The 16,656-nt window shown below is 41.6% G+C and overlaps 1 protein-coding gene and 1 long non-coding RNA gene across 2 annotated transcripts; both read right to left on the bottom strand.

The window, feature by feature from the left end:
• Positions 1–1,457: 1,457 nt before the first annotated feature.
• LOC139413264 (uncharacterized) lies at positions 1,458–6,330 on the bottom strand. The gene is made up of 4 exons (XR_011634782.1): positions 6,257–6,330; positions 2,836–3,410; positions 2,573–2,728; positions 1,458–2,337 (listed from the first exon to the last, which is right to left on the bottom strand). It is a non-coding gene; the product is annotated as an uncharacterized lncRNA (long non-coding RNA).
• Positions 6,331–7,858: 1,528 nt separating this feature from the next.
• On the bottom strand, positions 7,859–16,217 carry LOC139414225 (sodium-coupled monocarboxylate transporter 1-like). The gene is made up of 15 exons (XM_071162120.1): positions 15,861–16,217; positions 14,469–14,534; positions 14,187–14,238; positions 13,781–13,848; positions 13,381–13,535; positions 13,115–13,255; positions 12,873–13,002; positions 10,207–10,295; positions 9,834–9,946; positions 9,505–9,572; positions 9,324–9,410; positions 8,903–9,096; positions 8,548–8,657; positions 8,269–8,354; positions 7,859–7,984 (listed from the first exon to the last, which is right to left on the bottom strand). Exons 1-15 carry the CDS (start codon positions 16,215–16,217, stop codon positions 7,859–7,861), a joined length of 1,842 nt encoding a protein of 613 aa, XP_071018221.1.
• Positions 16,218–16,656: the final 439 nt, after the last annotated feature.

Here is a 16,656-nt window from a genome sequence, read left to right as displayed (position 1 = left end):
ATGGCCAAGTCAAAGTCCAGACCTGAATCCAATTGAGAATCTGTGGAAAGAACTGAAAACTTCTGTTCACAAATGCTCTCCATCCAACCTCACTGAGCTCGAGCTGTTTTGCAAGGAGGAAAAAAAATAAAAAAAATTCAGTCTCTCGATGTGCAAAACTGATAGAGACATACCCCAAGCGACTTACAGCTGTAATCGCAGCAAAAGGTGGCGCTACAAAGTAATAACTTAAGGGGGCTGAATAATTTTGCACACCCAATTTTTCAGTTTTTGATTTGTTAAAAAAGTTTGAAATATCCAATAAATGTCGTTCCACTTCATGATTGTGTCCCACTTGTTATTGATTCTTCACAAAAAAATACAGTTTTATATCTTTATGTTTGAAGCCTGAAATGTGGCAAAAGGTCGCAAAGTTCAAGGGGGCCGAATACTTTCGCAAGGCACTGTATATATATATAATTATTTAACTACAGGTATCATAGAGCGAAATAACTGTAAGTAGCGGTATAAGTATTGTTGTCCATTAGCTGAATCCAATTAGGCTAGGGATGGAATGGTAGAGTGAAAAAAGTACTAAGTACTAAAATACAAATAATATACATACAAAAAATGTATACAGTTCAAGTATGAAGTTTACATGCACAAATACATTTAACCTCAGTTTTTCACAATTCCTGATATTTAATCCTATTAAATATTCCCTGTTTTAGGTCACTTAGGACCACCACTTTATTTTAAGAATGCGAAATGTCAGAATAATAGTAGAGAGAACATTTTTCAGATTGTATTTCTTTCATCACATTCCCAGTTGGTCAGAAGTTGACATACACTCAATTAGTATTTGCTAGCATTGCCTTTAAATGGTTTAGCTTGGGTCAAACGTTTCGGGTAGCCTTCCACAAGCTTCCCACAATAAGTTGGGTGAATGTTGGCCCATTTCTCCTGATAGAGCTAGTGTAACCGAGTCAGGTTTGTAGGCCTCCTTGCTCGCACACACTTTTTCAGTTCTTCCCACAGATTTTATATATAATTGAGGTCAGGGCTTTGTGATAGCCACTCCAATACCTTGACTTTGTTGTCCTTAAGCCATTTTGCCACAACTTTGGAAGTATGCTTGGGGTCATTGTCCATTTGGAAGACCCAAGCTTTAACTTCCTGACTGATGTCTTGAGATGTTGCTTCAATATATCCACGTAAATGTCCTCCCTCATGATGCCATATATTTTGTGAAGTGCATCTGTCCCTCTTGCAGCAAAGCACCCCCACAACATGTGCTTATTGGTTGGGATGGTGTTCTTCAGCTTGCAAGCCTCCCCCTTTTTCCACCAAACATAATGATGGTCATTATGGCCAAACAGTTCTATTTTTGTTTCATCAGACAAGAGGACATTTCTCCAAAAAGTATGATCTTTGTCCCCATGTGCAGTTGCAAACCATAGTCTGGCTTTTTATTGCGGTTTTGTAGCAGTGGCTTCTTCCTTGCTGAGCGGCCTTTCAGGTTATGTTTTACTCGTTTTACTGTGGCTATAGATACTTTTGTGTCTGTTTCCTCCAGCATCTTCACAAGGTTCTGGCTGATTTCTTCATGATGTTAAGCAAAGAGGCACTGAGTTTGAAGGTAGGCCTTGAAATACCTCTGCAGGTACACCTCCAATTGACTCAAATGATGTCAATTAACCTATCAGAAGCTTCTAAAGCCATGACATAATTTTCTGGAATTTTCCAAGCTGTTTAAAGGCACAGTCAAATTAGTGTATGTAAACTTCTGACCCACTGGAATTGTGATACAGTGAATTATAAGTGAAATAATCTGTCTGTAAACAATTGTTGGAAAAATTACTTGTGTCATGCACAAAGTACATGTTCTAACCAACTTCCAAAACTATAGTTTGTTAAGTTCGTTAACAAGAAATGTGTGGAGTGGTTGAAAAGGTTTTAATGACTCCAACCTAAGTGTATGTAAACTTCCGACTTCAACAGTATAAACAGTGCAATTGTTAAAGTGATGTTAAAAAAAACCCTATTGGCTAGTTTGGACATCATTTACAAACTGGAGTTAAAAAAAAACTAAAATAAGCTAGATTTGACATTAAAAATCATCATCAATTGGCTGAAAAGTATGAAAGGTAGAGGCCTCATAGCCTGGGGAGCTCTCTCGTTCTTCAGTTAAGAACTCCAGGCGGAACTGTGATCGCTGGGACACATGTAGACGGTTATCAAAATTGAACTCATCCTCCGTCATATCAGTAGTTGTCATAGTTGGATTATAGATTTGTGAACCATCGTAGAGTCCTCCTGAAATTACAAGTGTGTCGTCTGCTGCTAGGGATCCACCCACTGAAAATGAATTGAGTAGAGCTGTAAGAACCAATGTAACATTCACTACAGTAGCACAAATGTGTCAGCTGTAATAACACATATATTAATGTACTACACAAGAATGAAACTCATGTATTATTCAATTGGAGCCTGCATGCACTGTCAATGTGTTTACATCTTAGTGAGAATGACAAAATGCATTTGAGGTATGGGAGAAAGATCTAATGAGAACATGATGTATGAATTCTCTTACCTTCGGCCTCAGAGTTGTTATAGAGAGGTCGGTGTGAGTATTGCCTCATCTGGTTCCATCTATTCAACGTGTACATAAATATTCCCAAAACAAACACCCCAAGCACAACACTGAAGAAAACCGTCATGCCTTTTTCTGAATTGTCTAGTCCAAAACCTGTTGAATAAACCAGGAAAGATGTGAATAATTGAAATTCACTTACATTTGTGTTGCATAATAACTAATCATCTTTAAAGACAGACATATCAACCAGCAGCAGTTACCTTGTGTCACATTATGTGTTGCGGTTGTCATCGACATGGCGGCATTTGTGGTTTGAGGAAGATTCTTAGTGGATTGTTGTGGTGGGATATTTGATGTACTGTTTTGGTTTTCAGTGGTCTTGGCTGCTTGGGTGGTTGGTGCAGTGGAGGGGACAATACCTGGGACTGTAATGGCTGCAGATGTAGCATTAGCTGTAGGGGCCAAAACTGATGGTGTTGACTCAGTGGTTGTGTTTGAGCTCTCAGCCAGTGCTGTTGTGGTTGTTGAGTTGTCCTGCACAGCATTGTGAGTTGTTGTTCCAGTGCTGTTCTGACTTGAGTTATGGTAACTTGTAGTAGAGAGAGCACCGTCAACAGTGACATTTGAAGGAGTTGACATGGCTGTGGTGTAGGTCTGGTTTGGCGCCATTGTCTCTGTGATTGCAGTAACCAAACGGATATTTGCGACAGTGGCATTATTTCCTCTCTCAGAAGAGCTTGTCAGGGTTGTAGTTGTAGTCAAGGAAATGGCCATAATAAAACTTGCCAGGGGTAGAGAAAGTCTGTGATCAATGGCCATCATGTTCTCTTTGGTCCTATAGTGAACAACATAATAAAGTATTATAAGGATCAAAAAAATAAACACAAAAAAAACAGCTGTGTATACAGTGTTGACCAACCATATCTTAAAGTCCCTCAGGCTGTGTGTTCTAATATAGAAACCACACAAGCCTGTACTTGTTCTATTTTTTCACAGTCCCAAAGGAAACCATACATATGAGTCACAACCAATGTTCTCTTAAAATGTTTTAGGCACTGAGCAAATTTCTGGTCTGCTGAGCTCGAACGTTGTGAAAATTCTGTGCAACTTCCAGCGTGCGTTTACTGTGACCACTAAGGCTGTACCCGCTTTAAGTTACAGTTTTGACAGTGGCCAAGTAGGCTACTGTGGCTATTTGATCATAATGTAGGCCTACCAGAGTGGCCTACCATCAAAAACAATGGACAAAATGCATCCCATAACATTTTAACATGTAAACAGCTGTTCTATCATTCAGCCCACAGTAGCAGCCAATGTGTGGTTTTCAATGTAGGCCTACATGAGACTTTTGAAGAAAAAAAACAGGCAGGGCTCGACATTAACCTGTTTATCCACTTGTCCTTCAGACAAGGAGGTGACTGAAAATTAGGTTGTTTGATGCAAGAAACCACTTTACAAAATAAAATGTGTTACTATTTCCATACCATTATTACAGAGAATCAGACAAATTATGCTAACCTCTGCCTACTGGCTACTTAGCTTATTCAAGCCTGTCTCAAAATACAACACTGCCCCTTTAACACATAAAAAAAGCTCTTTACCTGACTCACTTTTCAAAAATGTCTAGAAAAGGTACACATGTTGGGCTCTTGTAGGAAAAAAATCACTCCCCTGTTGCTGACTACACATTATCTATAACTGGGCTAATAACAAACTAGCAAAGGATATGAACAAAAATGTGCACAGGTGGCCACATGCAGCTCTTGCTTTAATCGCAAAAGAAGCACATCTACTCACGACCACAGCTGTAAAGTCCAGATCAAAGCAAATGGCATGGATCCATATATGGCAATGGTCTATTTGCATATAGGCTTACTGCAGCTCTGATTGGTTATGCCGCACCGGTCTGCGTACTTTACGGGATGAGACCATGCCTGTCAATGCAATAGAAACCTACTCAATTGCGTTCTGCGCATTGTTCGTTTTGTTTCGGTATGTTGCATTGAAAGTGGCTAATATTGCGTTGATTCGACCACAATTTCCACAGTAAAGCAAACGCGGATAGTGTTAACTAACATGGAAAACTCTAGAAAGTTGAGCGAAATTCAATCTCGTTCTTCTCTCAGTGGATTTATAGGAGTATTTATTCTGCGCAGTAGTCCCAGGGGAGCTGCGCAGCAGTCACGGGTTACTGTACGCGGGTAGTTTGGAGGAAACGTTGGTCACGACCCATGTTTTGTCATTGTATTCAGGTAGTCCTGCTGTGTATGGTAGCCTTTGTATTAGCAAAATGTTACAGCACATGTGTATTTGACCGAGGTAGGCAGAATCGCCCCTCTTTCAGCCCACTAAAGAATTAGCATCATAATAACTAAACGAGAGCCTACAGTATAAAAAAAAAAACCTACCATCTAGAATACGGAGACAGTACAGGTGCATCAAAGCTGGGACATAGAGACTAAACAGCTTCTATCACCACTAGCCGGTCTCCGCGCAGTACCCTTCCCTGAACTTAGTCACTTACTAGCCGGCTACCACCAACCCTTCACCTTAGAGACTGTTGCCCTACGTACATAGTCATTGAACACTGGGTACTTTAATAATGTCTATATACCGTTTTACCTACTTCATATGTATATACTGTATTCCAGTCAAGGCTCATCCTATATACCTACTGATGCACACACCTTTCCTATTCATATACTGCCCACGCCTCTGGGATGCTGGCCTTCTAGGCAGAGATGCAAAGAAAAAGACATATCTCAGATAAGACAATAAAAAAAAAGATTAAAATGGGAAAAATAACACAGACACTGGACAGAGATATGGCTTTTTCTTTGCAACTCTGCCTAGAAGGCCAGCATCCTGGAATTGTCTCTTCACTGTTGACATTGAGACTGGTGTTTTAAGGGAACTATTTAATGAAGCTGCCAGTTGAGGACTTGTGAGGCGTCTGTCATTGGAACACAGGAGTGATGGTTGCTGATAATGGGCCTCTGTACGCCTATGTAGATATTTTATACATTTTATGTTATTTTAATGGACAAAAAATGTGCTTTTTAAAGAAAAAAAAAACAAGGACATTTTAAGTCACTTAGAAATGTCCTTGTTTTTTAAAGAAAAGCAAAAATATTTGGCCATTAAAATAACATAAAATGTATCAGAAATACAGTATATACATTGTTAATGTTGTAAATGACTATTGTAGCTGGAAACTACTGATTGTTTTTATGGAATATCTACATAGGCGTACAGAGGCCCACCATTATCAGCAACCATCACTCCTCCATCACCCTACCATTTTTTACTACTGTTTATAATATATATACCCTACTGTTCACAAGTTATATATATATTCCGGTCTCTGACATTGCTCGTTCTGATATTTCTTCATTTAAATTAGTGTTATGTATACTGCACTGACGAAGCTAGAAACATAAGCATTTCACTGCACCTGCGACAACATCTGCAAAATGCAGTATGCGTGCACGACAATAAAGTGTGGTCGGAACCGGAACAATACCAATGCACCTGCCTTCTGAAACTAAGTAGAGGGCAACTGAAATATTAAGCACATATGGTGTTTCATTAATACGCTATCTTTCGACTGTGTTTTTGACCTTCCCTATACCCTACCATTTTATTTTCACAGTTAACATTCAGAAAATAGTTTTAGCTCACCTTACACAGCCAGCACCCGTGAGAGTGAAACCAGGAACTTGGTTTATTGCTTTGTTCTCCACTCCCTACAGACCGCAGAGAGCAGAAGGCTTGCTTTCATGGCCCAGTGAAATGTGAAGTGGGCGGTCCCCTTCTGTGTTCACTTCCTCTATTGTCTGCTGGTTGGCAAGGAGACCTGGTCATTAGTCAGAAGAACTCTTTACATGTAGGCTTACAGTCAACAAATCAGAACTTTTTGCAGATACGTTATCTTTTAACTTCTTATTAAAAACAGTGTTCCCGGAGAGGTAAGAAAGGAAGAAAATGTTTTCTCTACCTTTTTTGGGATGTTTGTGTATGGTAGGCTGCACAAATCGCTTTGTCTACTGCATGTTAACTGTATGTGACCCTGGGTATTTGCCCCAGGAAAACAAATTGAGTATTATGTAGTATGTTAGTAGCGTACAGTTGTTTGTGGTTAATGAATATGGTCACCTTGGTAAAGATGCATGTGATGTATACAAGATACAGTATAACTGTTGCACTCCAAACCTGTTTAGAAATAAGCATTCATTTGTGTCTAGCTCATTGCCCTTTACCAAGCATGTTTATGAAAACAACTTGACAATGAAAGAAATCCCAAAAAGAACAATCACAGCAAGCTAACTCAGTATACATTCAGCACAATCTTTATAGCCACAAAATGAATATACAGTCAAATGTATTGTATCAGCCTAAAGGGCTGTAAAACACAAAATAAACATGATCACATATCAACTGCATATGCTCATATTAGTCCATTATTTGTAGTGACAAGTAGGTTAGATGTACATTTTAATTTATGTATTTTTAATTAAACCTATTTTATCTATAATCTTAACACAATGTTGAAAAGTCATAAACCACCACCTCACAACCCATTGACCCCAAACTGTTCACACCCCTCTTGTAGGCGATTTATTTTTGTTGTTGATGTTGTTGTTGCAGTTTTAAAGCTAATTTCCTCCAATTATAGACATTTTGCCATGTCATATGTGTGTTCACATGATACTTTAGTTACTCAACAAAAACAAAGGAGGCCGCTTTGGGGTTGAGGTCCCTGATCAATTAATCTGGCCATGATAACTACAACTATAAGATAGCTGGTTAGCCTAACATACCTACCTAGCTACCATAGGCTACCTAGTTGATCAACTGGACATTTTGAACAGGTTATAAATAGCTCTTTAAAGTCTGTCAGTGAGTGACATAGCAAGAGGAAAACTGCCCATACACTAACACATTTTGAATTGGTGCCTTGTGCATTCTCTACTATTACAACTCTCGACAGCAAGAAATTGAAAGCCCAGCTGAGTTAAAATAAATACATAAAAATAACATGACTGTTTTGTCGAACCCACGGTTCATATTGACCCTGTTGAATATGGGGTTAGTAATGCTAGTCCTTTGTTCTTGTTCTTCACACACATTTGCTGATTAGGGACTTCATCTGCGTAATTACACACTTGGGCTTCCTTTCTTAGCAATGCATTTCATTACAATAAAACTAGAATGGAAATGTGAGAGGACAAATCGTTCTCTTGGAGCACTCCAGTTGACAGTGTATTTAGCTTGGTGGCAGCATCACATTTTAGTGACCTTTTCCACATCCTTATCCACAATGTTAAACTGAGAGTCTTTGAATCCAGCGTTGTTTGATCCATTCTTCAGCTCCGATCCAGCCTTTTCATTTATCTCAGAGTCTAATGCCTGTGGAAGACACACAAAGACCACACCAGGAGACAGTTAACACACAGACAGATAGACACAGCCACAGAACATTCAATACAGATGTAGGCCTACAGTATGAGAGAGAGAGAGAGAGAGAGAGAGAGAGAGAGAGAGAGAGAGAGAGAGAGAGAGAGAGAGAGAGATGGGGGAGTGAGAGAGAGAGAGATGGGGGAGTGAGAGAGAGAGAGAGAGAGAGAGAGGGGGGGGGAGAGAGAGAGATGGAGGAAGAGAGAGAGAGAGAGGGTTGGAGGAAGAGGCTTTACCTCTGAGTCCTTGCCACAGCCAGCGCAGAATAGATCACGTCTCCTTACAAAGAGATCCAAGCGTAGATTCTCCTGCTTGCAACCACCTGGAAAGACACGACACAAGGAGCTGTCTGGCTTAAATAAATGCATCCAGTATCAATTTGAATGAGCCTAAGTCATTATACTTAGAGCTAGGAGTTTTTCCGAAACCAAACTCCTCGTCGTGTCATGATGTCAAAACATAACTCATAACATGCACTATGCTGTTAGGGTTAGCGCTAAAGGAGGTGTCCTTACCTGTGATAGCGCTTACCACCAGGCCCACGATCACAGTCACCAGACTGCCCAGGAGACAGAAGTACAAGTAGGACAGGGAGTACCATGAGTCTGCCAGAGCTGGCCGGTCACTGTAACAACAAAAGAGAGAGAGAGTCATACCTGAGCAACTTTATCTCAGCCCCCCTAACACATTAGTCTCGTGAAGTCAGATTCCTTTCGGTGACACAGGATGTAAACTAGCAAGATCAGGCTGGTTTAACAAGGCTGCTAACCCATAGCTATAAGCACCATCGGACTGGTCAAAGGTAGTGCATTATATGGGGAATAGGGGACTTTGGAGACAGTGGTTATAAAGTGACTGTGAGTAACTCACTCAGGCAGAGGGGTCAGTGTTACTGCCCCGGTCCATGGGGCCAGGGTGGTGTAGTTCAGGTCCTGTGTGCGGTTACAGCCTGCCACACTGATTGGCAGGGGGTTGGTCTTATCAGCAAGGGGTGGGTATATCTGCGCTCCAATCCCTACCCACAGGGTAATAACAAGGCCCACAATCAGTCCTGTGAGTCCCCCCTACAAGGCATAAGGAAGCAGTCTCAGTACTGTCTTACCTAGAGATACCGCACATAAATGTTTATATTGCCTAACCCTTTGACGTTGTTGTATTTAACAACACAATATTGATTTTTATGTCAGGACTTCTATAGTGTTTACAGATGTTCATTTCTCTTTGAGTAATGAGTTAATCAGTCTTTGAGTATGAATGATGATTGATATGAAAGAAATCGGGGGATGCCTACTGTTGAGTTTGCTGTGCGCCAGAACATGCCTAGTACGTAAAGTCCAAGAAGAGGTCCACTTATCATTCCAAATATGGACAGTGCTGCCTGAAAAGAGACAACCGTTAGAAACATAAAGTTGAGGGGATGACTACCAGACAGCAGGTGGTGCTACAGAGCCACATCTGATTGTTTTTCCTACCTGCAAAATGCTTCCCATCAGTGAAGCTATTGCAGCCATCCCAATGCACAAAAACCCGAAGAAAATACCTGGAATATGTCCAAAGATAATTAAATATCCCATAAACGTATGATGAACATATGATGATTAAGACTATATTTACATGTAAAGTAACAACATATAATGAAATATAATGTACATACTAAAGAAAAATTCTAACTGACCTTCTATATTTGTATCACAGTATTATGTCATTACCACATTACCACATGTCATTTTGTTACTCTTACATAGGGCTGTGGCGGTCATGACATTTTGTCAGATTGTTATTGTTTTTTTGTGAAACTCACTGAGGCCCATGTTGATCCAGGACACCTGTTTCTCTGTCAGGTTTTTCCACACTGGCCTGACAAAGTCCTCCACAGTGACAGCCACCAGCGCATTGATGCTGGAGGACACAGTACTGAAACAGACACAATGGCAATAGATGAGGGGAAGAGAAATAATGTCCTTTGTCTGCAGGGAATTCATAGTTAAACACATTCATTGATAGGTTAGTAGTGGAATACCGCTTGTGTTTGGACCCAGGACGGGGTAAGGGGTCGTGAGGTGGGGTTTTCTTACTATGCCAATCAATTTAAATATCCATCTAGACCTTTTCCACCTAGAACATTTGTGTGACCAAACCTTCTCTATTTGGGTTCCCCTTGGGAGTATTCTCACCTTAGGGTGCCACTGTATGCTGCAGACACAAACAATCCAGGGACTCCAGGATAGGCTGCCAGAATGTCCATCACCAGGTAAGGAAGCAGCTTGTTTACACAAACACACACACACGCACACACACACACACACACACACACACACACACACACACACACACACACACACACACACACACACACACACACACACACACACACACACACACACACACACGCACACACGCACACACGCACGCACACACGCACACACTGGTCAGTTTCAACATTTGATAACACTGCCATAGACAAATCAAATCTAATCACATTTTATTTGTCACATGCTTTGTAGACAGCAGGTGTAGACTAACAATGAAATGTTTACTTATTGGTCCTTTTCCAACAATGCAGAGTTAAAGAGAAGAAGAAAAAAATAGTGACACAGTGAATAACATGGCTTTATATAGGGAGTAGAAAATAACATGGCTATATATAGGGAGTAGAAAATAACATGGCTGTATATAGAGAGTAGAAAATAACATGGCTATATATAGGGAGTAGAAAATAACATGGCTATATATAGGGAGTAGAAAATAATGTACCCGCCTGCCTGACCATTCTGCCTGCCTTGACAACGAGCCTGTCTACCACTCTGTACCTCCTGGACCCTGATCTGGTCTTGACCTTTTTGCCTGTCCACGACTATTCTCTTGCCTACCCCTTTGGATTATTAAACATTGTAAGACTCCAACCATTTGCCTCCTGTGTCTGCATCATGATAGTACACCTTGATAGTACGAACTGGCCATGACAGACCCAGCAGGGAGCCACCATTAGGAGACATGAGGAGTTGGTACAGGGCCTTTTGGAAGGGCTGCCTCCTGTGTCTGCATCTGGGTCTCACCTTGTGCCTTGATAAATGCAGCCAGTCAAGATGCTCTCGATGGTGCAGCCATTTAACTTTTTGAGGATCTGAGGGCCCATGCCAAATCTTTTCAGCCTCCCGACGCGGGAAGAGGCATTGCCATACCCTCTTCAAGATTGCGTTGGTGTGCTTTGACCATGATAGATCCTTAGTGATGTGGAGACTGAGGAACTTGAAGCTCTGACATGCTCCACAACAGGCCCGTAGATGTGAATGGGGGCGTGCTCGGGCCCTCCTTTCCCTGTATCTTTTTTGTCTTGCTGACAGCTTTTTTGTCTTGCTGACGTTGAGGGAGAGGTTGTTGTCCTAGCACCACACTGCCACGTCTCTAACATCATCCCTATAGGCTGTCTCCTCATCATTGGCTATCAGGCCCACCACTGTTGTGTCGTCGGCAAACTTAATGTTGGTGTTACAGTCATGCAAAGCCACGCAGTCGTGGGTGAACAGGGAGTACAGAAGGGGACTAAGCACACACTCCTGAGGGGCCCCCGTGTTGAGGGTCAGCGTGGTAGATATGTCTGGAAACATGTAGGTATTACAAACTGGGTCAGGGAGAGGTTGAAAATGTCAGTGAAGACACTTCGCAACTGGTCAGTGCATGCTCTGAGTACATGTCCTGGTAATCCGTCTGGCCCTGCCATATTTTGAATGTTAATCTGTTAAAGGTCTTATTCACATCGGCTTCGGAGAGAGTGATCTCACAGTCTTCCGGAACAGCTGGTGCTCTCACGCATTGTTCAGTGTTGTTTGCCTCGAAGCGAGCATAGAAGGCATTTCCCTCATTTGGTAGGCCCATGTCACTTTGCAGCTCGTGTCTATGTTTCCCTTTATAATCCATGATAATTTGCAAGCCCTGCCACATCCGACGAGCATCAGAGCCGGTGTAGTAGGATTTGGTCTTAGTCCTGTATTGACGCTTTGCCTGTTTGATGGTTCCTTGGAGGGCGTAGCAGGATTTCTTATAAGCGTCCGAGTTAGTGTCCCGCTCCTTTCAAGCGGCAGCTCAAGCCTTTATGTCAGTGCGGATATTGCCTTTAGTCCATGGCTTCTGGTTGGGATATGTATGTACGGTCACTGTGGGGAAGACGTTGTCGATGCACTTAGTAATGAAGCCAGTGACTAATGTGGTAAACTCCTCAATGCCATCGGATGAATCCCGGAACATATTCCAGTTTGTGCTAGCAAAGCAGTCCTGTAATTAACATCTGCTTAATCTGACCACTTCTGAATTAAGCATGTCACTGGTACTTCCTGTTTGAGTCTTTGCATGTAAGCAAGAATCTGGAGGACAGAGTCATCGTCAGATTTGCCAAATGGGGGGCGAAGGAGAGCTTTGTATGCATGTCTGTGTGAGTAAAGATCATCTAGAGTTTTTTTCCCCCTTTAGTCGCACAGTTGACATGCTGGTAGAAATGATGTAAAACGGATTTCAGTTTTCCTGCATTGAAATCACCAGCCTCTAGGAGCTCTGCCTCTGGAAGAGCATTTTCTTGTTGGCTTATGGCCTTACAGCTTGTTGAGTACGGTCTAAGTGCCAGCATCGGTTTGTGGTGGTAAATAGACTGCTACAAAAAATATAGATGTAAACTCTCTTGGTAAAAAGTATGGTCTACAATTTAAAAAGTACGGTCTACAATTTATCATGAGATAAACTCATTCTAACTCAGGCGAGCAGAACCTTGAGACTTCCTTAATATTAGTGCAGCAATTTATATGCCATCCATGCCTATATTAACCATAGCTGTCTTACACTTACTTACCTGATCAACTGCCCCTACATCACCGTTAGTGAATGGATCACAGTCTTTGTAAATGGAGTACATGGTGAGGCCGGAGAACACTGCTAAACTCACAGTCAACCAGAGACCAATTATATTCCCATACAGTGACCTGAGGGTTTTAAAGAAAGCAAACATGGAAAAAACACTCATATTGCTATTCTTCTTTCACAGCTTTTCCTGTATGATTGTTCTAAATTGTGGAAAGTAGGAGTGCACCTTACAGTTTGGCTTGGGTTAGGGTTTTGCAAGAGATGTAACGCTGCACCTGTGACTGGTTGATGGAGTAAATGGACACCCACATTACACTGCCACCAACCACGATCGTCCAGAACGTGTGACGCTTCAAAGGGTCTGGATCAAAACTGCATTAGAAGGTATTAAATTGAAAACGCTCAGGAAACTATGCGGGGTCATACTGTGCTGGTAATGCATTTTCATTATTGTAGCTATTCAATCCCTGCATGACATTTGTGGACATTATACTTACTCAAACGCGCTGAGCCTGCCTCCCTGGTAGCAGTCGTCCCAGATCTTCCCCAGGCCCCCCTGGATGACAGCCCCCCTTGCGATGACAGCCACAAAACCTGCTAACATGATCACCATCTGAAACACGTCTGTCCATATCACCGCTTTCAGACCTCCCTGAGAACCACAAAACAACATGGAGTCAGGGGAAGGAATGTACAGTATGCCGTAACCTCATGAACACAAAAGAGGTATGTGTAGGTTCTGTTGTGTTTCCTGGACCCTAGTAATTGCCCATAACTGGGTTACAGTTTTCCCTGCACGGTCATGTCATGGGAAAAACTCCTGGCCTTGGTCATGTGTATTGTCACAGCAGGAAGGTGTTGATTGCTGATTGGGAGTGTGTGAGATGAGCCACTGACCAGGGTACAGTAGAGGATGCACACCACCCCAGTGGCCACCAGCACTCCCCAGAGGTTCATTCCTGTGACTGAAACACACAGAAGTTCAGCCCTGTGACTGAAACACCCAGAGGTACAGACCTCTTTACATGACTTGTCCAAATAGTACTCTTCAACTGTTTCCTTGAGATTAAACTATATACATATGAATCATGTATGATATCACTTAACCTAACAATATCTGCATGTTCTCTTTTGAGCTGCTGATAGCATCAATTCATGAACAATTAGACAACACAATCATCAGATCATAGACCAATTGAATTAGCTAAAGATGTATAATCAGTCAGACCCTCGATCAACGCACATATAATATTATTGTGGTTTGGATAAGGGACATTACAGAGGTACTTTGCATATGACTTACTTTGATTGAGTGCGAGAGCTGGCGCATATATGACCATACCAGTGTACAGGGCCTGAAAGAAACACAGCAATTAGTTGATTGATGTAAACATATACTTGATGCACATTCATAAAGGTGGAATGTTTACCTGAGATGGCCAGATGGCTTCAGAAAAACAGGCAATGGAAAAAAGGGACATTTTTTGTCGTTAAAGTATTACAGATATTATTGTTTCCACCAAATCCTTGGGGAAGTATTGCCTATCTTTTCATCCCATCTTCATGATGTTAATTGAATATTTACCGTTTGTGTGATGTACATGGATGTCCCGATCACCCGAATCAACTTATTAAAGCGCATCTCCAGATACTGCAGAGAAAATAAACATTTTAGTCAAACCTGCCTGATTTCATTGGCTTTTTACACTTGTAAATATTTGTTTCTACCCAGCTAACAACAACATGTTCCCAAATTGTTTGAGAACGTTCCCGTAAGTGTCTCATTAGGTCACGAACCCTCAGAAAACTGAACACGTAAATTTTCTTGTAACGTCCCATGAAATGGTTCTAGAACATTAATATTGTATATTCTGAGAACATGGTAACCATGTTCTGAGTATGTTCTGTTTCAAATTAAGGGACTAACTCTGACATCAAAATCTGCTAAAAGGGTTCTCAGAAGGTCTTTGTTAACACAGATTGTTCCCCTAACTATTGGAAAACTGAACACTCGAACATTAGGGGAACATTACGGGTAACATTACAAAAATGTTATTTCTCCCTAGAATTGTTATCTGGGTAATCATGAAGTGATGATAATGAAAGATGCATAGACTTTTCATAAGTACATCCTGGTTCACACCTACCCACAACTCTGGACCCAAGTATCTCTTGTACCTCATTCTATCCTCCTGCCCCACATGCACCCCTCGCTCCTCCAGGTCTGTCTACCTTCAGCACCCCAGCAGCAGACTAAAAACTATGGGTGACAGGGCTTTCAGACACTATTAGGGCTGCAGAGTCTCGTTCCTACTTTAAGGCATAGCTCAAAACTGTGCTGTTCAGAAAAGCTTACAAGGACCTCAGCTAATTCTGTTATTGTGTCCTCTGGATCTGGCGACACCTGTATATAGCTTTGATTGTTGTCTGTGTTCTATGTTCTGGATTGTTTTTATTATTATTATTATTTATTGCAAAATGTTTGCACCTTGGGTCTGAGAAAAGCGCTTCCCAAATTAGAATCATCATCATTATTATCTGCAAGCCTAAAGCCTCAACATTATTTTTGATTAAGTCATCAATGGTTTATTTTTCAAAACAAAGGAAATAATTGTATGGACTTTTAATGCAGTTAGTCACACATTTAGTCCTCATAGATGCTGAATGTGACAGATGTAACAGATAGACACCCCTCCTGGATTAGATTGCTTTCGTGGATCAGTGATAAATCATTAGTTAAATTACAACGGATAGACATGTTAGAGCACAGCCCTCTCATCAACACCTCTCCCTACTGATTCATCTTAATTCCTACCCCTAACCTCTTACCCAAGTTCCCCTATTGCTCTTCACTTTATCTCCATCCACGTTGATTGCACTTGCTGTTTGACCGGTACAATAGACCCAGTGGAATGGTCACAAAAGTACAATGTATTTGACCCAAGTGGGTCTGACACTGTCTGGTATATCTCCTTACCTCATAGGTGCTGGTGATGCCCAGGCGGTAGAAGAGAGGGACAAATATCTCGGCGGTGATGATGGACATGATGGCATAGGAGATGGCAAAGATCCAGTAGTCCGCCCCAAACCGATAGGCTTCGGCTGGTGTGCCGATCACGGTGATGCCAGACATGAAGCTGGCAGTGAGGGACATGGCAACGGGCACCGCTGTCATCTGACGGCCCCCCAGCAGGAACTCACCGCTGTTGTTGTTCTTGCGGCCCCGGATGGCTTGGAACAGGCCAATGCCAGCTGCCCCCAGGACTGTGCCCACAAATACCACATAGTCCCACACAGAGAACGAGGCCACGGGGCCCCCTGTGCCCATCGTCATGGTTAATGAGCCCAGAAGAGATGTCTCAGGCAGGGACCGACACTTATCTCACCTTTACTATCTAAACACCTTCACCCACTGCTCATAACTTAGATCTTACAGTTTGATTGTTAGGCAATGTTGCTAATATTTAATTTCCTTTCTTTCCAACGCACACAATTTTTCCCATTTAAAATTCGATCAAATTAATGTTATATGAATTACAGAATTATTTAACTTTCACAAAGTTAAATCAAGAAAGTCAAAATAAAACACTTTTACTAAAATTGAGGCCAACCGTTTTTCAGTCTTCCAAGAGAACAAACCAATAGCACATAAATTCTCAGTCAACTAGATATGCACCTCAGGAATGCTAGTATCAATACAGATTAAGTGTTGAAATTATTGCAGTTATTTAACACTTACAATAGACATCCATAATGGAAAGAAATGTCCTTCT

Source organism: Oncorhynchus clarkii, chromosome 7 (genome assembly GCF_045791955.1).
Source record: "Oncorhynchus clarkii lewisi isolate Uvic-CL-2024 chromosome 7, UVic_Ocla_1.0, whole genome shotgun sequence".
Classification (NCBI taxonomy): domain Eukaryota; kingdom Metazoa; phylum Chordata; class Actinopteri; order Salmoniformes; family Salmonidae; genus Oncorhynchus; species Oncorhynchus clarkii.
Note: the sequence above shows the minus strand (reverse complement) of the source record. Positions and strands in the feature narration are given on the sequence as shown.

What these genes read in the sequence shown, in the direction of transcription:
- LOC139414225 (XM_071162120.1), bottom strand. Translation starts at nt 16,217, where the DNA reads ATGACGATGGGCACAGGGGGCCCCGTGGCCTCGTTCTCTGTGTGGGAC. An exon ending in GCATACAGTGGCACCCTAAG is followed by an intron (nt 9,947 to 10,206) that starts GTGAGAATACTC and finishes TGTCTGTTTCAG; the next exon opens with TACTGTGTCCTCCAGCATCA. An exon ending in CTGGATCAACATGGGCCTCA is followed by an intron (nt 9,573 to 9,833) that starts GTGAGTTTCACA and finishes GACATATTCCAG; the next exon opens with GTATTTTCTTCGGGTTTTTG.